Here is a 24,424-nt window from a genome sequence, read left to right as displayed (position 1 = left end):
TAAAATGTACTCAGTTCTGCTTTTCTGCTGCTTTCAGTATACTGCTAAAATACAACAAATTGTTTGTTGAATTTAAAAGAAATGACAGGAAAGTGTAGCCATGATGTGCTCTGTCAATTAAATGGTTGTTTTTTTGCCAAATGTTAATGGTTCAGCAAATAAAATAACCGTAATGCTATACTATGATCCATACAGAAAGTTACGTTATTATAAATCTCAGCACTGTTTTCTCCTAACTCCTATAAAATCAGTAGTAATTTCTTGTTCATTTTGGTTGTTAGATCATAATTTGTTTTTGTTTTAATCTGTGTTTTGGGCATCCTAAACATGCTGTTCTGTACTATCCATGTCCTGTTGCACTCATTTAGATCTCATCTGAGCAGATTTCTGTCATTCAAACAACTCTGAGTTGTAGTTAAAAAATTTTTACAGCCAATTTAATAAATGAAGCGTTTTATTCGGGCTCGAGTCCATTAATACAGTTAATGGATACAGGCACAGAGAACTGAAGGCTCGGTTAGCAACGATTAGCAACGATTAGCAACGATTAGTTCCGATTAGCGGTTAGCTCCAGTCAGCTCTGTTATAAATACTGTATATGGAGTGGAGGAGACTGAGGTCAGGGGTAACAACCATACTCTGATAAATGACATTCGGGGAGCTTTCACAGCGGTGTGACCGCTGTGTTTCTACGGTTTTATTAGTACAGTTAATCCCACAGCAAGACCACCAGCAGCATGCTACTACTAACGTAGCCTCTGAGCCTGAAGTGAAGCGTTGACTGTGTCATGCACATGGCATGCAACTTCACAAGGGGGAGGGGCTGGAGGCAGCTGGTCTCTGTGCGCTTTAAAAAATACACCGTTGTTTGGAGAAAAAAAAGTTTACAGTTATACTGGTACAGTTACAGACGTGAACTCACGTTAACCATGGACAGTTGTCTCATTCAGTGACTCGCGGCAGTTCACGCTGTTATTTTATACAACTATAGGGAAAACACTGAAGAGTATGCTGCGCTAACATTAACATTAGTTGACACAAGCCTAATGTTACACAGCTGCTTATTAACGTAAGCACACTTGAAACGAAAACTGTGTTTTCATTTATTATTATTTCAGATTTATTACGCTTTCCAATGTAAATACCAATGTAGCCTTGTCACCGAGGCTGGGCGACACAAACAAGCTGCTTCCAGCCATGAAAGCAGCCGGTCGGCACCCACAAGAGAAAAATGCTAACTCACTCCTCGGTGTTGTAGTCCACTTTTTAATTAAATTGGAAGTAAAGTAATATGACAGTATGGATCGGCAAACGTTTAAACCAACTCTTTAAATGAAACAACTGAAAATAAAAGGTCTAACGTTAACACGTTTCACTAAACCAGCAAAAACTTTAAGCTAACGTATATTTAAAATTGCTTACATTAGCAAGACTAAGCTTACTAGTTACATAGTTGATTTGGCTCAAGTTTAGTAAAAGTTAAACAACACAATTGAACTAATTAAGGTGGGCCATTTAGTACTGAATAAAATACATTATTTAATCACAACATATGATTTTATCTTGCATTAAACTTACCGTTTTAGCTTCGAGGCACAGACAGTCCAAAAAAATGGCGACTCAACCCCAGGGCAGAGACGTCAAGTCCAGGGGTTAAGCCTACGTCAGATGCAACGTATACGAAGCGAAACTTAACCTATGAACTTAAACCTCCCACTTTTAACCTTTCAAAATGAAGTTGATACAATCCACAAAAGTACACTACCACAACTAAAGCACAAAGGCTAAATGCAAATCAATAAAAAAATTACTACTACTGAAATACCATTTTTACAGTGTATATAGTTCTCCTTTAAACTCTCAACTGCTAAATGATCAATTAATCTATTAAAATCCAATTAAATTGGTTGCCTAAACATTAAAGATATTCACTCATGATTCTACCTGGTCTACACAGTGATTCACTGTCATTGATGAATTGAATTCATCATTCATTCTACTCATTTTCTTATTTATATATTTATATTTAGTAGGTCCGTTGTGTAGTTAGTAGGTCAATAAACATTTCATTAATAAAAGACGTAATCCTGTGATTAGTGTGTGTATAAAATTTTAGTTTTAAAAGTATCGTTTTAGCATCAGAATCGGAAAAACCTAAATGATACCCAACCCTGGTAATAGGTCATAAAGATTTCATATAAGATATTGATATATATTTAGTCTATAACTGTTTACTGCAGGGGCAGGGTGTGTGTCTTCCACCCTGCGACTGTAGTTCATGATGTGTGCCCCCTACTACATGTTCACATTAGAAAAGATGCAAAGGGATGCAGAATCAGACTCTTCTTTAGTGACTCGGATTTGAACTCGGACTCAAACTCAGGTAATGCTGACTCGAGTCAGCCTCGACTAGGACTATTTCAGTGACTCAGACTTGGACTCGAACACTGGGGACTCGAGACTTGACTCGGACTTGACAGTTGGTGACTCGACTACAACACAGGTAAATGAGACAATTGGAGGCTGCTGTGGAGTTAAGTGAGCGACCAACTGAGAGAGTCAGCGGCAGAGGATTTTGTTTCTGATTAAACTGACATTTCCCCCATAGAGTTAATGTTAGTGTTATATCCGCATTATAAACTGTCAACTGGGTATGCTGTTGGACTCTTTTAATCAAGTGCTTTGACTTTCCTAAACATGTTCATAAAATCACAATTTAGTTGAGAGGTGTGGATATTGTAGAGAAAGCTAATGAAATACGTAGTAGCATAGTAGCGCCTCAAATTCTGCCACTACAAAGCCAAGCCCTGGTGCACAGTCACAGTGGGTGGCCAGTGAGGGGTGACGGGGCGCTCCTGGATCAGACCACAGTGCTGGGGTTTGTGATGATTGAATACAGTCAGATAACTTACCATCACAAATACAATCTAAATCTGTATTGTTACATGTTTAAATAATAATTTGAATCAAATCAATGTGCACCACGTGTCTGCACTTTTGATAATATTTACAATGATTATCTTTATATTGTAATTCCTCATGGCGCTAGTCATATTAATGATCTTAACATTTGTGGAAGTCCACAGGGGACTAAAGCTTTGGGTTATATTACTGCTATTGACAGCGATGTATATATACATATAGCCAACTTTATATTCTTTGTTACCTGAAGCAATTATTACACTTTTTTTCCCCATAGACACAGTGTGACAATTACGTCATCTTCTCTTCCCACTCCCTGCAGAATTATAGCTCTGGGGGTGGTCCCTTTGATGTGATGATTTTCAGCACCCTGGCATTAAGATCATGTTTTTTTTTTTTTTACTGACCCAAAGGTGCAGGTGTAAGGCTGGCTGGATATTTGTCAACAGTGTTAAACGTACGGTATACTCAGCGCAGCCGACCTGTCGCACGCAAATGTAACGTCATGGGACCGCCGTAACTATTTATACTCGCGCATGGTGGTCGCAACACTAGTTGCAGTCTTCTCCTGAACAGAGGTGGCGCTAATGAGCAAAGGCTACAGACTTTGCTATTTGTATGGACTAGAAGAAGGAGAAAAAGGTAAACAATGGCAGAACTGGCAGCAGCATTGCCGTCAATGCTTCGATTTGATTCGATAACCTAATTTGTCGGATCAAGCCTTTCATTCACCATAAAAGAACTCATCTTAACCCAGTAAGTTTACAAGAGAGACTTGCAGTCACTCTGAGAGTCCTGGCATCCGTTTGTCCGCAAACTCGTCCATGCTTCCTGTTTCCGCTTGTCACGCGCCGCTGAAAAAAATTGAGTGGAAAATCCTGGCGCGCCAGCGAGATCTATGTCATTTTGACGTCACATTGGCGCGCGCTAGCTCGGCTGCAGCAACTAAAACGGCCCTTATGGCTACATTTTTTTGTCACTTAAATTGTGTTTTTATGTTCATTATGGTTAGTTAAATAACATTTGCAGCAATAACATGTTAACCACCTTTGCTCTTCTTCATCCCTGCAATCACACACTTTATCCCATTTTCCCCCTACAGCCTCATGGACTCTCAAGGCATATGTTGGGCATATTACAGGCCAATTCTGTTGATTTTATGTCACTGATGTTAGGATGTTTACTGTTGTATAGTTTTATAGTCAATTGTATTTAAATCTACTCTGCTTTTGATTTTAAAAGGTTACAAATTTGCAAGTTTTTTTATATGTACTTCGTACTTTCAATACATGAAAATTGGGTAACCGTGATTATAATAATAAGATGACCTACTTCAGTAAGTATGTTGTCACCTATCTGGCTGATCTCCCTGATCAATGTGGGTCAATGAAGGTATGGTAGGATGGGCTTCAGGACTACTATCTCTAAGACAGTGACTACCTGAAGTGTGAAGTGCTCTAAACCGAACTTAAGGTCTGCACAATCTTCCCCCCTGTATCCTATACCTAGCTAGGTGGGACACCCCTACTCCAGAGCAATATAAACTCAATATAATTTGCAATAACAACTTTGAGTAAATATTTAAACAAATTATTTATTGATTGACCTTTTAAAATGTTGTAGATCAAACCTAGTCAGTTAAATTTGACCAGTTTCAACTCTACTATTGCAGGAATTTCTCCCAAAAGAAATTAAGTACATAAAATAAAATAATGTTCAAGTGACAGAACAAAGTATACTTTTCAAAAAAAATGTGTCTCGCTGTAGACAATGCCTTACCGTTTTTAAACAGGCATTTCACAGAGAAAAATAAACAAATAAACACAAGCTTGCGGTCAACAAAAACCTGAAGCAAAGCAGGTAGACCCCTTTCAATTCACATTCAGGTAACACCTCGACCCACTACCACTTTCAGTAAATTATTGACAGTTTAACAGAGCATGCAAATTTTCCTTAAATGTCCAGCAATCAAAATGTTCAACCAGAATCACATTTTCTTTACACTCACTGTCCCACCAAAGATGCAACTTCGAGTCCGCTGAAAATTGTTACCAGAGTCTATCCTGACAGCGGAAGTCTATTGTCCGTTATCGTGAACAGTATTACAGCCTTAGCTGCTGACTCTTCCAGTCCACGGTCAAAACAGGGAAAAATAAACCATACCTCAGTCTCTGGTGTGAAGTAATAAACAAAAATCCATGACGACAGAATATTCAGAAGAGTGTGCAGCAGGTTAAACCAGGGTGAATCGCTGAGATGGCGTCTGGATGGCAGGGAATCCCAACTTTATTATTCACTCTCAGGATAACGTTCTCTAAGTTGCAGGTGCGGGTCTGTGTTAAAGCGAGGTTACTCTACAACTCCTTCCAGTCGCGACAACTCTCCTTTAGAGTTTAACTGGCCGCTGAGTAGGATAAGACAACGTTCCTTTCCCAACTGGGTCATTCCAGAATTGGAGGACAATTTAGACATCCATAATTTTGAAAAATTGGCCCTTTATTTTACTATTTTTTAGTATGTATTTAATGAAAACAGGTAATATATCATTAAATAATTTGATTCATCCAGCTCAGGTATCAAAGGCACACTTTTTATGATACTTTCTTTTTTTTGTGCTCGGTGCAGCCAAGGTACCAATACTCAGGAACCTGAAAAAAATATATTTATTGACTTTTTTAAATGTAATTTCTTGCCTTTAAGTAAAGAAAGTCACATTCACTCTATTTATTTTCAGATCTCACTTGATGTAAATTCATTACAGTAACTTTTGAGTTCCATTTTTGCCAAGTTTTAAACTGTGACATGTTTAAAATTAGTGACTGATTTCAGTATATATTTTTGAAGTATTTGCTCAAATGCATCATGCATATTCAAACTACGATAAGGACAATAGCTCAAGCCCCTGTGAGCTAAAAAAGTAATTCATTATTTTTAATAAAAATGATATGGTAACAGTGTTGAAATTTAAGTAACAGGGTTGCGCAAAAGTTACAGGGGTTGGATGTATACAATACTTTTGATTAATAAAGATCATGGCAATAATGTGACAAATAAATGCTCAGGAACACAGGAACATTGTTGAATAACATTTAATAACATCTTATAACAGTCCGTCCGTCGGTCTGTGTCAGTTCGTCTGTCTGTCTGTGTGCAGTATATATACACATGAAGTATTAGTATAGAAGTATAGAACTGATTAATACTCCACATCCACTGGCCACAAGGGGGCATGACCATGGCTGTGGCCAATCACAAAAAGGTACTCAACAGATTGGCAGCAATTTTGGAAAACTTGGCAGAGGAATTCATACAAACAGTTTAGAAAACTGATTTTCTAATCTTCAGATTTCATTTTGATGACTGGCCAGGGTATCCCATACCTCTTTTGCAACGGCCATGTACCGTGAGGTAACATTCTAAGGGGGAGGAATGACTGTCAGCACATCTTCAAAGGGATACCAGTGGAGATCATCCCTCAATGGCCAGAAAAAAACGGTTTTCCCCCACTTTGTGCATGCACTTCACCTGGACATGGGTCTCATTCACCTGTTGGATGATCCCTGGGTGGATGATGCGCTTGTACAGCAGTACACATGTCTCTTCTGTGTGTTCATCTGTTTGATGAAGCTATTATTTTTTTGGCAACCGCCGTCCAGATTCCCAATTGCAGAACACATGCAGCTGACATCGTGGTAGATTATTTTCCCAGGGGAAAAGGTGACCGCCTGGTGAAGTCTCATTGTGGATGGAACAGCTGGAAGGTCAGCTGGCATTTTTTTCACTGCATCCTCCACATCTAGCTCCTGAATGTTATACAGTGTCACATTTGATTGTCCCTCACTCAGAGCTTGGTACAGGGACAATGCCATTGGTATATCAACTCCTTGGCTGACAAGCCTGTCAGCCCTCCTCTTCAGTGTGCCACCTATGCCATCTGGGGCACCTTTGCCATGGCTGGCTTCGAAGAAGTTCCAGGTTCCCCGTGTAAACCCCTTCTTAAAGATTTCTGTACAAAAGAGGTAAAAATTGTCCTGCTGCTTGTACTGTGTGCAGGGCCCATCGCTAAAAAAGTGGATGGTTGTCATATCCGGGTATTTATCTCTAATTTCTTTCAGGAGGGGCTCCAGGTGTTGCCATATTGCAGGTGGTACCTTCAATCTGGAGGCTGATATACTGCAGAAGGACGTGGGAGCAGATGTTCCTCTCACATAGTAAACCCCAGTGGGCAAAAGTAGCCTGTTGATGTGACGCACCAAAATGGACAGATTGTATATCAGCACTATATTTGCAGCCGTAGTTCTCTGAAAAGTCAACGTGGACTGCACATTCATTCGCAGGGAGGTTCAGCTTCAGGGCCCGTGAGAAAGCATATTGCTGCCTGATGTTATAGAGATGGCGCCTGAACTTCTGGAGCAAAGTGGCAAACATTTCCACCAGCATTTCGTGGGAGCATTTTCTTCTTTTCTTTGATCAATGTTTGCTTTTTTCCAGTTGTGATCCTGCTGACATAATCACGTAAAAAGAACAACCTCACCTTGGATCTCAGTATGGCAGCGATCCCATTGTGTTCCTTTCTCTTATAGCAGACATTTTCATTTGCCAAGTTTTTCCACCTCTTTCTTGAAAATCCAAAAACCTCCTGTGCCAGTTTCTGTAGCTTGTACTTTTTCCGGATTTGTCTAGTGATTAATCCCACAATAATTTGTCTGTGACTCTCTTTCTTTGAATTTACGTATTTGGTACGCACCTCCTCAGCTACTGCTGTATGAAACACAAGAGTTCTCCTTAGGGATGTGCGCGAGACATGACAGAGCAACTTGTTGACTCTGGATCTTGGAGATGGATGGTCTTTCTTCAATCGCTGGAGTCGCTTTCTTTCCGCATTTTTTCAAATACGCCGCACTTTCGCCGCATAATTTGCCAGTTTCGCGCAAAATATGCGGGGCTTGCATGATTTCATAATCCCCGCATTTTCGTTGCAAAAAAGTCACATATATCTTAGCAGAAAGTTGAAAAATGTTGCGTTTACTTCACACAAGAGCAGCCATTTTCCCCTGTTGCCATGGGAACGTTATGAAGTGACGTAATTACACAACGTGAACATCATCGAAATGCTGCAAATCCCGCGATGAAGCCATGATGAAACCACAGTTTTTGCAAGTTCCCGCAATTTTTGCAAGTTCCCGCAATTTCATAGCATAAAATTGCATAAATATCCCACATATTCAAGGATTTTTGCCCGCAACAATCACAAAAAAACATTTTTCTGGAAGGACTGGTAAGTACTGCTGTCTCCTCTGTTTGTCTGCATCACGCCTGGCACGGTAGCGCCTCTGCTTTTCAGCAGAGCTCATCGGTGGGCAAGAACCCTATAGAAATCAATTTCAAAAACCATAAATGTCTATTAACCTAAATTATGAATTAACTTAACAATGAAGGGCAGTTTGGCCAGATAAGCGGTAATGAGCAAAGTGCTTATTAACTCTACCTGGTTGACATAAAAGGGGGAATATATATATTCTATAAAATACAGTACGTAAAAATTCAGATACCATTGTAAAGCTGATATATTTTGATTACTTAGCTCACTTTCCTCATCTTTAGATAATTTTTCTCACATTGAAGACAAAATTTGTGTTAAACAACATATGCAATCGTCAACAATATGTTTATAAAGATTTTTACAGTTAACATTTACATTTAGATTTAATATTTATACTTAACATTTAGATTTAACATTTAGATTTAAATTTAATATTTATATTTAACATTTAGATTTAATATTTACATTTAGATTTAACATTTAGATTTAATATTTAGATTTACTTACTTAAAGTTTGTATCTCCGACTTATTCGTCCCTCACAGAATAGTTTGGTTTCTTTTTTATTCTTTTCAAGCGAGAGTGGGGTTCTCCAACTTCGGCGTACCTTCTTCCCCCCCAGATATAATATTTAGATTTAGATTTAACATTTAGATTTAGATTTAGATTTAATATTTAGATTTAGATTTTACATTTAAATTTAACATTTAGATTTATCATTTAGATTTAACATTTAGATTTGATATTTAGATTTAGATTTAACATTTAGATTTGACATTTAGATTTAATATTTAGATTTAGATTTAACATTTATATTTAATATTTAGATTTAACATTTAGATTTAAGATTTAGATTTCATAATTAGATTTAAGATTTAGATTTAATATTTTACTTTTTTAAACATATTGTTGACAATTGCAAAGAACATGTTTGTCTTAAATGTGAGAAAAATATATCAGCTATAAAATTGTATCTGAATTTTTACATCTGGCACCCTGTAGTAATACATTAATTACATGAAATTTATGCTAAATTATAATCAAAATTATATTAATTATTTAGCTGTATAATAGATGTAATAGATTGTCCCTTATGAGTGGATTGAAGGAGATTCAACCCTCTTACTCTAATTATGGTAACAGGGTTGCAAATTAATGCTAATTTTAGCTTTTTCTCATGAATAGAACTAGCTGTTTAGCTAGCTCTTACTGTCATGTTTAGGACAAACTTACTTATGTAAAAAAGAAGAAAACCTTTAAATGAATTTGTCTTATTCTGATAATAAGTGTAACAGGGTTGCATTGGTTAAAGTGACACATTCAATCAAGGCTAAAAGTTGTATAATAATGTAAAAAATCGAAAAGAGAACATACCTTTGTTCTACCCATTCTGGCGGCAAACTGCTTTGTGATGTAATTTCCTGCGAATCATGTCACTCACTGTTTTTTTCTTCTTCTGCCAGGCTAAATATGTTTCGGTAAGGGTGGCACGTATGTTGTGGGACATAACTTTATTGCAAAATTACTATTATTTGAAATATTTACATAATTTAAAAAATGTTTTAACAATTAAAAGAGGCATATATAAACAAAATAATACAAAAAAAGGATATTTAAAATGTATTTTAACGGTTGTATTTAACATTCAATTTGGTCATCTAGAAGGTGGGACAAGAGAAAAATGGCACTTAAGTGGGTGCTAGAGACATAGTTATTTTATTTTCAATATTTAAAAAAAAAATTTTCAAGTCTATTCATATTTTCTCTCATGACAAGTGATATTTACACAATGACTGCATTTTTTGTATATTGTACATAGATTATTTGAAATTTCATAGGTGGGACCTCCAATTCAGAACCTTTTACCAACACAGCCACACGGACCTTATTTTCCGCCCCCCCCCCCCCACTGCACACTTTAATATTTAAATTTAGATTTAACATTTTGATTTATCATTTAGATTGAAAATTTGGATTTAATATTTAGATTTAGATTTAACATTTAGATTTAGAGTATAGATTTAGATTTAATATTTAGATTTAGATTTAACATTTACATTTAATATTTAGATTTATATAACATTGAGATTTAGATTTAACATTTACTTACTTAAAGCTTGTAACTCCGTCCCTCAAACAATAGTTTGGTTTCTTTTTTATTCTTTTCAAGCGAGAGTGGGGTTCTCCAACTTCGGCGTACCTTCTTCCCCCCCATTTAGATATAATATTTAGATTTATATTTAACATTTAGATTTAGATTTAATATTTAGATTTAGATTTAACATTTAATTTGGTTTCTTTTTTATTCCTTTCAAGCGAGAGTGGGTTCTCCAACTTCGTTGTACCTTCTTTTCCGCTATCTTGACCTTAAATCTGTACTCCTGATAGGGTGATACACCTGTCACAAATGATATGGGGCCCAGACATTATGGCTATATTAACTATCTGTACTGTTGCAATAAGACATTAAATCCCCACAGTAGCTACTCACTCAGTCTGTAGGTGGATAGTTAAAGTGAATATTTTGCAAACACAATGTAAATTAAAGCTGCAAGTAGCGATGGACGGGCCATCGTGCCTCCATGCCAGTTATGAAAGGGGGCGTGGCTTAAGCGTAGAAGGGCGGACCAAACCATCACCAATGAAGAAGGAAGACTCTGCTGAGTTCAATGATACCTCACAAAAGGGGCTACATCAAATGGGTCATTAGTTATAAAAGGGGGCGTGGCTAAAGCATAGGTGGTTGGGCCAAACCATCACCAATGAAGAAGGAACTCTCTGCTGAACTCTCTCACATCACACAAGACTCTACCTTAAACGGTTCAAATATAATGAAAGGGGCGTGGCCTGAGTAAGTGGGCGTGGTTAAAGTATAGGGGTAGACCACACATTCTAAGTTTCAAGGCGCATTTCCTGTTGCGAGTGGGGGGCGCTAAGACCAAAAGTCAATTTTGGCCTGTAGGTGTCCTCAGGCCTGGACCCTTGTCAATCGTGAGAAATTTCGGGCAAATACGACAACGTACACTCAAGTTACAACAACTTCTTTGTTCATCGCTAAACACCCAAAATGGCCGTCACGCTACCCCCACACCGTCTGACGAAAAGTTTTTCTTTTAATAACTTTTCATCTTTAAGGTGTTGAGATGGTACAGACCAAATTTCCATCGGATGAAATCTCTAGGAAGAGTCCGTTAAAGTATAGCACCTTGACTTTTAGGCCTACTTCCTGTTGCCACTAGGGTGCGCTATGACTTTAGGTCAATTTTGTCCAGTAAATGTCCTCGGAGTTAGACTCTTATGAATCCTGAAAAGTTTCGAGCCAATTGGACAATGTACGCTCGAGTTACACCCACTTCCTGTTTCGATGGCGAAACGCACAAAATGGCCGCCCCGCCACAGCCATGCCCTATGACGAAAAGTTTTTCTTTTAACAACTTTTCATATTTAATGTCTTAAGATGGAAAAGCTGCAAGCAGCAATGGACGGGCCCTCGCTCCTCTGCACGTGTCGGGGTTACCAGCGGTCGCCGCTCCTTGCGACCGTGCATTTGCGCGGCACTCAGACACCGCAAATCGTCACCAATGAAAAGGGAACTCCCTGCTGTGTTCAATGATACCTCACACAAGACTCTACCTTAGATGGGTCAGCATTTATGAAAGGGGGCGTGGCTTGAACATAGGGGGCGGGCCAAACCATCACCAATGAAGAAGTAACTCTCTGCTGAGTTCATTGATACCTCACACAATGGTCAACCTTAAATTGTTCAAATGTTATGAAAGGGGGTGTGGCTAAAGCATAGGGGGCGGGCCAAACCATCACCAATGAAGAAGCAACTCTCTGCTGAGTTCAATGACACCTCACACAAGACTCTTCGTTAAATGGGTCACCAGTTATAAAAAGGGGCGTGGCTAAATTATAGGGGCCGGATCAACCCATCACCAATTAAAAAGGAAGTCTCTGCTGAGTTCAATGATACTTCACACAAGGGTCTACCTTAATCGGTTCAAATGTTATGAAAGGGGCGTGGCTTAAGCATAGGGGGCGGGCCAAAACATCACCAATGAAGAAGGAACTCTCTGCTGAGTTCATTGATACCTCACACAATGGTCAACCTTAAATCGTTCAAATGTTATGAAAGGGGGCGTGGCTTAAGCATAGGGGGCGGGCCAAACCATCACCAATGAAGAAGGAACTCTCTGCTGGGTTCAATGACACCTCACACAAGACTCTACCTTAAACGGTTCAAATGTTATTAAAGGGGGCGTGGCTTAAGCATAGGGGGCGGGCCAAACCATCACCAATGAAGAAGCAACTCTCTGCTGAGTTCAATGACACCTCACACAAGACTCTACCATAAACGGTTCAAATGTTTTGAAAGGGGGCGTGGCCTGAGTAAGTGTGCGTGGTTATATTATAGGGGCCGGCTCATTATCACATGTAGACCACACATTCTAAGTTTCATGTAAATCGGATGATGTTTGTCATATAAGGCGCATTTCCTGTTTCCAGCGCTATGACCAAAAGTCAAATATGGCCTTTAGGTGTCCTCAGGCCTGGACTCTTATGAATCCTGGAAAGTTTCGAGCCATTTGGACAATTTACACTTGAGTTACACCCACTTCCTGTTTCGGCGGCGAAACGCACAAAATGGCCGCCCCGCCACGGCCACGCCCTATGACGAAAAGTTTTTCTTTTAACAACTTTTCATCTTTAACTTCTTAAGATGGTACAGACCAAATTTGAAGTTGATCGGATGAAATCTCTATGAGGAGTTCGTTAAAGTACGACATGTGGAAATGGCCAAAATCGCACTAATTTCAAACTTTCAATTCAAAATGGCGGACTTCCTGTTGGGTTTAGGATATGGCTCCAATGACGTTTTGTGTGCGATTTGACTTGATACACATGTGTACCAAGTTTCGTGAGTCTACGTTAAATGCACTGCAGGGGCTCAATTTTTTTTAACTTTGTAGGGGGCGCTAGCGAGACATTTTTGCGCGCTTTTTCCCGAAAATACGTAAATTTTCACCAGACTTCATGCGACCGCCAAATTTGGTGAGTTTTTGAATATGTTAAGCTCCTCAAAAAGCCAATTCATTTGCCGGGAAAAAGAATAATAATAATTCCTTCAGTTCCAATAGGACCTTCGCCGCTGTCGGCGCTGGGGCCCTAATAATAATTCCTTCAGTTTCAATAGGGCCTTCGCCGCTGTCGGTGCTCGGGCCCTAATAATAATTCCTTCAGTTTCAATAGGGCCTTCGCCGCTGTCGGTGCTCGGGCCTTAATAATAATTCCTTCAGTTTCAAAAGGGCCTTCGCCGCTGTCAGCGCTCGGGCCCTAATAATAATTCCTTCATTTTCAATAGGGCCTTCGCCACTGTCGGCGCTCGGACCCTAATAATTCCTTCAGTTTCAATAGGGCCTTCGCCGCTGTCGGCGCTCGGGCCCTAATAATTCTTTCAGTTCCAATAGGGCCTTCGCCGCTGTCGGTGCTCGGACCTTAATAATAATTCCTTCAGTTTCAAAAGGGCCTTCGCCGCTGTCGGCGCTCGGGCCCTAATAATAATTCCTTCATTTTCAATAGGGCCTTAGCCGCTGTCGGCGCTCGGACCCTAATAATTCCTTCAGTTTCAATAGGGCCTTCGCCGCTGTCGGCGCTCGGGCCCTAATAATTCCTTCAGTTCCAATAGGGCCTTCGCCGCTGTCGGTGCTCGGGCCCTAATTAAAGAGTTCAAAGAACATAAAGGATAGCAATATCATGTAATGACAGGTTCTGAATAATTAATCACTACATAAAGTCCTTAAAGTTAATCCATTGTATCTTTTTGAAAAGTGTGTGTGTGTGTGTGTGTGTGTGTGTGTGTGTGTGTGTGTATGTGTGTGTGTGTGTGTTTGCATGTGTGTGTGTGCATGTGTCAGTGGCGGGCCATGTATTATACACCTGGGTCTTCAGTACTATCCTACAGCAGTTAAACCACCTTTGAATAACCTCACCATGACACTAGGACATTATCGTGTGGAATAAAATGATTTAACACAAGGCTCAACACCTAGAGAGTTTCAATACACTATAGCAGAGACATGAATACATGGTGACGGAAGCCATCACTTTTACGCAGTAGGGCAGGATGCTGCATCACATATAGTCAAAATGTATGCAATTATCAAAGAAACAAAAACAATCCCACAACAACCGGTCACATTTACTCACACGATGACCACAAAGCAATCAAAAACACAAATAACACAATCAGCGATCAACAGGCTTCCCCACAAATTCCAGCCAAGCTGCTGGGGCTCAACACACGTCACCACGCACACACAACGGCACAGCGACCACTCACACTGCTCAAACCTTCAACACCAAAAACAATCTAAATAGTAGTAATAGCTAGTATATTTTGTTTCCTAAAATGCAGAAAAACCCATTAAACTTACCAAAAGCTGCTCATCATTTGAAGAAAAAGCACATCCACCTTTCATTCATTAACTTGAAAAACTAACTTGAACTTACGTTACTGCTACTGTTATGTGATGCTAGCTAGTTTTGCTTCTCGTCCACCATTTACTAACTGGTCCGAAAAATGCCGGCATTGGTGGCTGAGCCAGATCAGTGACTGTAAAAAGAAGCTAGAAGGCTCTGGCATGTCAAAGAATACGCCCAACAGGGCAAACCCGAAATTTGATTGGCTAAAGAATATTACAATCAACTAATGCTGTGTTCCAGGCAACCCGTAACCCGTGTTTTCACAACCTTCTACCCGTGAAAGTGCCCTGGAACGGCAGTCAAACCCGTAACTTACTACCCGTGAACTCGTACCAGATCGTTGTACTCCTAGTTACAGTTTATGACGTCACACACACATAAATAACAATGGCGACCCCTGTTGATACTGTACAGACACCGGTGATTAATGGTGAGAAATAGAAATAAATAGACATAAATAGGCAACATAAAGTAATTCCGCATATTGTAATCAAAACAATACACATACGATTGTGTACTACTACAGGTTATGTTTATGAAATGAAGCCCAAAATATGTTGCAGACTAGAAATCGTTAGTATCAGCTAGCGCTAGCTAACATCAACGTTAGGTAGCCGCTAGCTAATGCTTTGCCTGGAAAGCTACCAAGTCGTGAGTCGTGACTTGAAGTCGTATCACCCGGATACAGCACAGAGGGGAAATCTGATTGGATAAAAGCTCTAATTTATGAAACGCACTGGAAGCCGCACAACCGAAGGAGAGAGTAGCAATGAAATTACGGTAATAGACTCGTGGGAATGTACTTTGTAAATGAAATTAATTTATATATATATATATATATATATATATATATATATATATATATATATATATATAATTATAAAAATATAATTTTCTGATTCTGACAATCTCTTGGCAAGCAGAGAATGCCATGCTGGCCCTGACGGCCCACCTCTGGTGTGCGTGCGTGCGTGCGTGCGTGTGTCTGTACCTTCTTCCTTCTCCTCCTGTCCAATATCAGCTACAATGTCATCTATGGTGTCTGGGACCATATTACACTGTTCTCCCTGCAGACACAAGGAAAACAATGTTGTCTTATATAGATCACCATTGTATGTGACAATGGCATATCATGAGTTGTGTGTGTTGTGTCAACATGGTTACTGAACAATGTCAGGTAAATATCTACTGTAAATGCAGTTTTTCTGACCAATATTACGATTTTAATTTAAAGTTGTGATTGTTTTCTACAAGTTCAACAACTTCCAGGCTTGTATTTGTGGTGGATCAGCATCATCACAAAGTTTACTTGTTTCAACATGAAAACAATCAGTCCTGCAAGGGTTATTGTATTGAAAAACGTATTGTAAGTAAATGACATCTTTTTCATGAAAAAGCAAATATAGCTTATATTTAGGAAGATATTACATCAGTAGCATACTTGAAAATTACCCAATAATAATAATAATAATAATATAATCATGACCTGACCTAATAAGTTTCATTTAGTTAGGCGTTAGCATCTATATCAGGCGACTCTATAGCTGCCCCCTCCCTCTGGAACTCTCTCCCCAAACACATCAGTGACTGCACCAATCTGTCCATGTTCAAATCACATGTCAAAACTCTCCCTTTTAGAGCTGCTTTTAATGTTTAATAATGTGTCTATTTTAGTGTGTAAATTTCCATAGTATGCGTATTTCCTTTTAAAAAACTTTGTAAAGCGTCTTTGAGTGTTAAAAAAGCACTATATAAATAAAATGCATTATTATTATTATAAATAGCTATTAGCTACAGTGGAGTAAACTTGCTGGTGACAGTTATCATGTAAAATATAATGAAATTAGCTCAATGCACAAGATGGCAGTCACTCTCTCTCTCTCTCTCTCTCTCTCTCGCTGTGTGCAATTGCTCTCGAGAAATTGTTGAATCTCTGTAAATTATAGAGTGTGGTCTAGACCTACTCTATCTGTAAAGTGTCCTGATATAATGTACCTTTCTAGCGATGCGTTCCATCACCAGCTTGGCTACAGGGGTAATTGCCCCTCCCTCTGGGTCATAGAATGGGCTCTGCGGGTGGTCCAAACTGGTCAAGGGTCGGATCTTCTCTTGGGGAATGGTGGGCTTGTTCGGTGACTGAAAGAAGCCAAAATAAAAGGGTAAGTGGCATGGTAAGTAAAAAACCTTATTGTCATCAGGGAAATATGGACGTGTGAAAATAAGATGCTACTGATGCCAAGATAAGAGGCCTGTACTACGAAGCTAGATTTGGCGTTAACGAGCTAACTTCAGGTTCAACCCAGGGTTTTCTGTACTACGAAGGTGGATCACTTGTGATCGGGTTCAATCGCCGTGGTAACTTATGCTGACCGCTTAACCAGGTCGGGAGCAGGTTATGTTGGAGATTAGAGATCAACCGGTGTAAAAGCACCGCCCACTGACCAATCAATACTCGACTGATAACGGCGTCACCATTCTTAGAAGATCAGCTGGAGCTCGGTTCGCGGAGAGAGAGAGAGGTGCGCTCATAAAAGTTAAAACATTTAGAGACCGACAACCCCGTTAACATTCCCTGATGGAGAATATATAAAGATATAGATTTTCAGCGGAGGGAATTACTTATAGGCTATTTGTTGCCTTCTTTAGCCGTGTGTTGCCAATGCGCACACCGGTTTAAATTATGTTTTTATGTTTTTTTTTTTTATTTTGTCTCACGATCGCGCACCACTGCACACTAAGCATCAACGACTTCATTTCCTGCATTCCGATACACTTTTATGCACCAATTTATGGTGAAATACATCCATTGAGCCTATGTGAAGAAAAAAGCACAGATGACAATTCAAAATATATCAAACATATAATGGAAAGTATGTTGTTACGTGTCATTGGGCATTTTTAAGTGAGTATATAGAAATCCTGGAGCTTACTATCACGTAGACTACACCACTGGATATTGATAAGCTAAACGTTGTGATTTACGCATAACAGCGTCGGCTTTTTTGCCAGCTTTCTTTCCTGCGTTTTGCCTGTTAAACCGTGTCTGTGTTCTTCATATTTATGTAGAATTATAGTTTGTTCTTCTTGTTTAAAAGATGCAGCTCTGGTAGATGTTTGCGATTGGTCGTGGTGCGCAAACACCGCCTCTTTTATGTGAACGCGCACGTCTCTAGATAGGAAAAACCTGGGTTGACTGAACTAGTTGATAACCAGCGTCGTGATACAGGTTATGCGGGACCACGGTTGTTAGGTTAGGTGAAGCCGGATCACTGAAAGAAATCCAGGACATGTTGATCTTGATTCGTAGTACAGGCCTCAGGTCATGATTTGGAATGGTTGGTGTACTAGAGAAAAACATCTGCTCTGGTATACTGAGTATCATATATGCCTGAGGGAAAGCAGTCTATGTCATGCCTAGCTGCTGTGTCAAGTTAATGTTTTCTATTTCTTTTATTAGTTTGTTCTTACCACTTCCTGTTTTTTTTATACTTACCGTCTTGTCTCGTTTCAGGTCTGTTTACTTCCTGGTCTTTGCCTGCCTTCCCGCCGTGTGTGATTACATTGCCCCGCCCCAATGTGTTTCACCTGTGTCTCGTTATCTCCCCCGTTCTTGTGTATATAACCCCACCTGTCACTTACCTCATTACGAGATCGTCTTTCCTCTGTGTTAGCTTTTGAGCGTTATCCCTGATTCCAAGCATTCTAGTTTTCCTGACTTCCCGTGTTCTGACCTCTGCCTGTTTGTGGATTACCCTGTTTGCCTTTTGCGCTGGACACCGCAAAGACTATGGAGAAGTGGGGCGTTGAGTCGCCCGCTCCTCATTTGCATAAAGTTGAATTCAGGCAACTTCATGTAAATGAGGAGCGGCCGGCTAGGCTCAACGCTTCTCACAAGCTGACGATTTATCTTTTTTAAACTGACCATTGTCGATCTGAAATGACGACAGAGTCTGCATCTGCATAGCCTAAAATATTTTCAGAAACCTGTTGAACTATTTTCATAAAATAAGGGATCGTATTCCAAACGAGCCCCACGTGATGCGTCCGTACAATCAGGTGCAGTCATCTGGCTTGTATGAGGCTGTAGCCTATTTACTTTGCTTGTCAATGGTCAGTGAAGAGAAACTAATTACTGCTGGTGGCAAGCCCACTAGCAATGCTGGGAAGCAGGACAATCCCTTCCATGAAAACAATGCACGTAACATAAGCCTTCCACTGAGCAATGGTATCAGTAATCAATGTTAAAATACCCAGAATTTAGGACATGGGAATTATTTGTGGGACAAGAATACTAATCCAACGGCAGCATATAGTGTCTGCATGTCTGTGAAACAGGCTTTTAAAAAGAGAACATGATTTCTCTTGAGGAAAGGAAACTAGAATTAATAAAAGGTATTGTAACGCTACAATAACTGACCCACTCTGACCAAAAAGGGTGAGGTAGGTGGGTGTTAAGGGTCTGAAAAAGTCACCTACAGATCTCTTTTCTGTTTGATCTCACTATACTAAAAAAAGAAATACAGAGAGAAAAGATAAAAACGTGACAAATATTAATCATTCTTTGATCTTACGTGTCATTTCAAGATTTAAACCAACTTTGGTTTTAATATATGCAGGTGTACTTTATAAGACAAAAGGAAGACATCTACAAAGAAAGTATTAGAGGTATGAAGTTTCATGCAAAAATATAATTTCCTTTCTAGAGGTTGCTGGCGCTCCTCCGAGGTGAGGAAAGCCAGGTCTTGCAAATTTACAGGAATAAGATGGCATTTAGGGCACTCAGGCTGAGCGTCCGACACTTTCCTCATTAATAGGTTGCGTGCGCAACTGCTCAGTCTATGGGATGAATAGATAGGACTTGGGATGTAGATCCTCTCCGCCCCTTATCTCCCCTGTACTGTTTTAACAGGTGGCTTACGCATGAACGTGAACTAAAACGAGAGTTGAGGCAACCACGACATTGAGCCAACACCGGATCCTGACTGTCAAATCTCTTAAACAAAATCTGTTTGAGAGATCACTATCGAATAAAATTGTTGTCAAACAACTTAGAGCAGATCAGCATGACATTACAATTGACCAGAGACAGAGGTTAAGAATACAATTATTGGGCGCCTGGGTAGCCCATATATAGAGGTTTACTCCTCAACGCAGCGGCCGCGGGTTCGACTCCGACCTGCATTCCCCCTCTCTTTCCCCTTTCATGTCTTCAGCAGTCCTATAAAATAAAGGCCTAAAATGCTCCCCCCAAAAAATAAATCTTTAAAGAATACAATTGATCATTTTGTAACAAGTGGTTTGTAAAAATGTTATGGCTAACTGCCTGTTTTGATGCTAAGGCACTATTCTGCTTTCCTTGCCTTTCTTCAAATCAAAGGAACAGACCTAGCCCGGATAAATACTGTAAAGCACCTTTCTGAAATTAAAAAGAAAAAAAAGAAGAAAAAGAAAAAGAACTGGCAGATTAAATTAAATTGGTCATATTTGGACAATTAAAATTTGCAAGTAAACATAAACAAGAAAATAAAAATGTATGTTTAGTTATGTTCACTTCAGTAACAAAATATGTGTCAATCATTTAAAAATAAAAATAATTTTAAAATGATTGATAGGAATCAAATAGGGAAAATATGAGCTTTGTACATTATATTGACACCATTTAATCAGTATTACAGGTTATATTTTAGTAATGGCAGAAAATCTGCTTAATTTTTGGCATGGCCCCTTCTGAAATAAATTCCACCAGCCATCACTTATCAGTACCAACCCATTCTCACTCCCAACCTGTCAAATAGTGAAGCTTGGTCAGTGGCTCTCAGTGTCAGATACCGATGACAAAGGCACCTTTTAGCGTATCGCTGTATCGGATACACCGTGCATAGCAGCAGCTCGACCGCAGCGCTGTAAGATGACGTAGTATGAACAACAACGATAAAGAGTAGTTTGAAAGACTGAAAATCTGTGTAAGGAGGTATATTGGGGTAATGGATGGGTCAAACAACAAAGGACTTCCACCCAGGTGACCAGGGTTTGTGTCCTGTTCTTGTCCCGTGTGTCACTTAAACATACGTTTTGTAACCCCACCCACGATCTTTTCTTAACCCTAACTGTGCCGTTCTTGTCCTGCATGTCAGTAAAACTAATTTTTAACCCCTAACTAAGTGGTTTTACCCTGCATGTTGAAAAATGACACCAAGGGGTCCCAACCCAGAGCATCAAGAAGACTTTAAATAAGATACAGTTAACATATGTTGTGTATTTACAGTATGTTGTAGTTTCACTTTCAATTATGATATTTTACACATATGAAAGGAAGAAATACTGTGTGCCTACATACCGTGTGAATATAAGTGATTATAAAGGCATGTGAGTGAATATTGGTGTGCAAATGAGTCTATATGTTCCATTTATTGTCTCAATGTGCTGTACAGCCATCATGCAAATCCGTCCATTTGGCTTCAGAGGAGAGGCATTGGAAATTATCAGCATTTAACAGTGCTGCTCCTGACAGCTGAAGGTGGTGTTATTGTGAAAACCAAACAAGTTTATTTGGTTTTCTTAACATTATTATATCATCATGACGATACAGCCATGTGCAGAATAGGTATTTAGGAAAAGTCGGGTCAGAAGGGAAAGAAAGCAATAACAATAACAGAGAAATTTACATGTTTTTTAACACAAGGCCCAATGGAGTCGGCTCTGGCAGTTCTAATGTTTACTTTTATGGCAAAGTGTGGCCAACTCAACAGAACTGAACTGAACTGTGTTTGGAGGTTTGCAGCAAGTAATATTATGTGTTTATGCAAGTGTTGTAATGTAACACAGTACAAATACTGTACTTAATAGGAAATTCAATTATGTATACTTTACTTCGTTATTTAAATTTCTGAAAACCTTCACTCGTACATTTCCTAAATAAAATGAATACTTTTACTTTACTACTGCATCTTCATTACTCGTTACTACAAAATACATTCATTCTCACAAAAAAAATGAAAATTCTGTTTCTGTTTTTCTTTTTGTTGATGTCAGCGCTCTCACAATATACTGTTTAGTCCTTTATTTTGAGATAATTGTGCCTGGAAAGTCCTGGAAAAGACTTTGAATTTGATGTTTAAAAAGGTGTGGAAACCCTGAATATTATGCTTCACTATAAGGAATAAAGTTCATAATCAAAGTTTTTGTTTACTTTTACTTAAATAATTAAGTACATTTAATATCAGAAAATTACTTTTGATACTTAAGTACAGTAAATATCCGATACTTTAAGACGTTTACTCAAGTAAGTGATTTTCTGGTAAGATACTTGTACTTTTACTCAAGTATTGCTTTGAAGTACTTTATACAAGACTGGTGTATGCTCTACAAACATCTAACTCTAGCTAACATTAGTTAGCAAGTGTTGATACATCTAATGTAAAAATAGTCAGTAGTTAGCTAGCTTACAAAGATGGAAGTTAACTAGGCTGATATTTGTCAAGCTAACATTACAGTTTAGAGTGTTAGAGTTGACAAGACAGTAAAGACAGTAAACATGTAACATTACTAACTACTAACTATTGGCAGTAATACCTTTTTGGGTAACATTATAATCAGCTTATTTTGCTATCATTTCTTCTTCTTTTGGATCACCAGGACACCCATCTTTCATCATTATTTTATTACAGCCAATTATCCAGTGGTCCTCCATAATGGCAACACCTTTCATGACACATCTACAAGTCTCTACTGAATGTTATACCTCTCAGGTGTCTACCACTGCCAACATACCTTTGAATTAACCAGTCAAATTAATTAGATTACCTCATATGTGACACCATTGTCAGTGCCTGCATCCCAGGGAATGAGGTCTGTCTCCAGCCTCTGGACCCAGCCACACTCCTTGGTGCAAAGGTCCTCTCCTGACAGCCCCACATTCCAGTCTGGGCTGGGCCCAAGCATAGTGAGGAAGGACATCAGATGACGGGTCCGGTCCACAGAAAACTCTGCTGATGGAGCTGCTCGCCTGGTGACAAAGTTAGGTAAAAAAAAAAACAAAGGGCATATCCAGATAATTAAATTAAATTTTAAATATTTGTTAATGAGACAGCCCTAAGTATGTTTTGAAACATTGTCCTATATCTCAACACTCTGCTATTGCAATTTTAGTTAACTACTTGAAAAATGGCCAGCTCTAATGTCAAGACCTTTGACCTGAATCAACTTCTAGTAATTGCTAGATAATTGAAGCTCCAAAGTATCCAATTAGTTGCAGAAAAAAGGTCATATTGACATTCTCTCTGAATGTCAAAAACCTACTGAAAATGATAAAATATTTTAAGATAATAATAGGGTAATTGTTTCTTTATTAATGTCATTGGTATCTTACAGCAACAATCACGTCTTAACCAAGACATAAGTACAACTGTTTTAGAACAATGTGACAACTTGTGTGTGTGCGTGTATGAGAATTTTCTCATTGGTAAAAATAATAGTGGCACAATATATCGCAAATGACAGACAACGCTAGGAGGAATAATTAAACATGTTTAGTGAAAGATACAGTACACTAGTGTGTGTGTGTGTGTGTGTGTGTGTGTGTGTGTGTGTGTGTGTGTGTGTGGGTTGTGTGTATGTTCATTCATGCAGTGTTGAAGGCTAGAATTGTCATGGTTGTATGTTTCTGTATATGCTCTGATTCCTGTTTTATTCTGGTAGTCTGGTTTTCAGTCTTGTCTTGTTTTAATTCCTGTCTTGTGTTTCCCGCCTGTTTGATTATTCTTCCCCGCCCTTATGTGTTTCACCTGTTGTATCACCTGTCTCTTGTTACCTCGTTACCCTGTGTATTTAGTCTTTGTGTTGCCCCTGCCTTGCGTCAGATCATTATTTGCTGTTCAGTTTATTCTCATTTGGCTATGTTAGTGGATTGCTTACCGCTGTTCTGTGTTTGCCTGTTCCTGTTTTTGGGTTCCTACCTGCTCCTGGTTTTTGTATTTTGTCTGTTCCAGTTTTTGGATTTTGCCATTAAACCTTTGAACACTACATTGCCTGCTGTCTCTGCAATTAGGTCCACCACATTCTCTGGAAGACTGTAACAAGAATTGTGATGAGTTTTTAATTGCTTTGCACAATTGAAATAATTCCAAAGAGTGCACAGGTTGCCAGTGTGTGACTATTCAGACACATTGGCCTGGCTTTGAAGAGCTGGATAAAGGAAGGAACCATTAAACAATCAAGAATACCTTTATTTTAAATGCATACATTACAATACAATAGTATCTGGCTCTCAATTATATTTTATAGTTCATAGTGTGTGAGAAAATGTTTTTCAAACTTTTAAGTACGTGTTTTGCTAATAAGAATTTAATATTGCTCATAAGGATTAGTCTTTGTGATACATGGACAAGTCACATTATTAAAGATTGTTGTAAAAAAGAAATAAAATATCTCATACTGTTTCCGGTGACACAATGTGCAGGCACATAATTAATGAAATGTAGGTCATTGCTTTCCAGCAAACGGTGCACATACACAGTAGATTAAAAAAAACACTATTATTAACATTATCAACATTATTTACAGACTCAGAATTATTGTAAATGAAATTATATTATAAACGTGCAAATGTTGCAAATGTACTTGTGCAAATGGCATAGTAAATGGAAATATGGCATTGTAAAAACATGGCAGAGAATCATTGAAGTGCAAGAGGAGA

General features: G+C 38.9%; 1 protein-coding gene across 2 annotated transcripts in view; it reads right to left on the bottom strand.

The window, feature by feature from the left end:
• Positions 1 to 24,424, bottom strand: part of LOC116057552 (spondin-1-like) — a 293,280-nt gene that overhangs the window by 74,852 nt on the left and 194,004 nt on the right. For both annotated transcript variants that reach the window (XM_031310072.2, XM_031310065.2), the window contains exons 8-10: positions 22,534 to 22,735; positions 16,726 to 16,866; positions 15,722 to 15,797 (exon numbers count right to left, since the gene is read on the bottom strand). In XM_031310072.2, coding sequence (XP_031165932.1) covers positions 15,722 to 15,797; positions 16,726 to 16,866; positions 22,534 to 22,735 — 419 coding nt within the window. The remainder of the gene's footprint in view (positions 1 to 15,721; positions 15,798 to 16,725; positions 16,867 to 22,533; positions 22,736 to 24,424) is intronic.

This window comes from Sander lucioperca, chromosome 7 (genome assembly GCF_008315115.2).
Source record: "Sander lucioperca isolate FBNREF2018 chromosome 7, SLUC_FBN_1.2, whole genome shotgun sequence".
Lineage (NCBI taxonomy): Eukaryota > Metazoa > Chordata > Actinopteri > Perciformes > Percidae > Sander > Sander lucioperca.
This window is presented reverse-complemented; position numbering and strand designations above follow the sequence as displayed.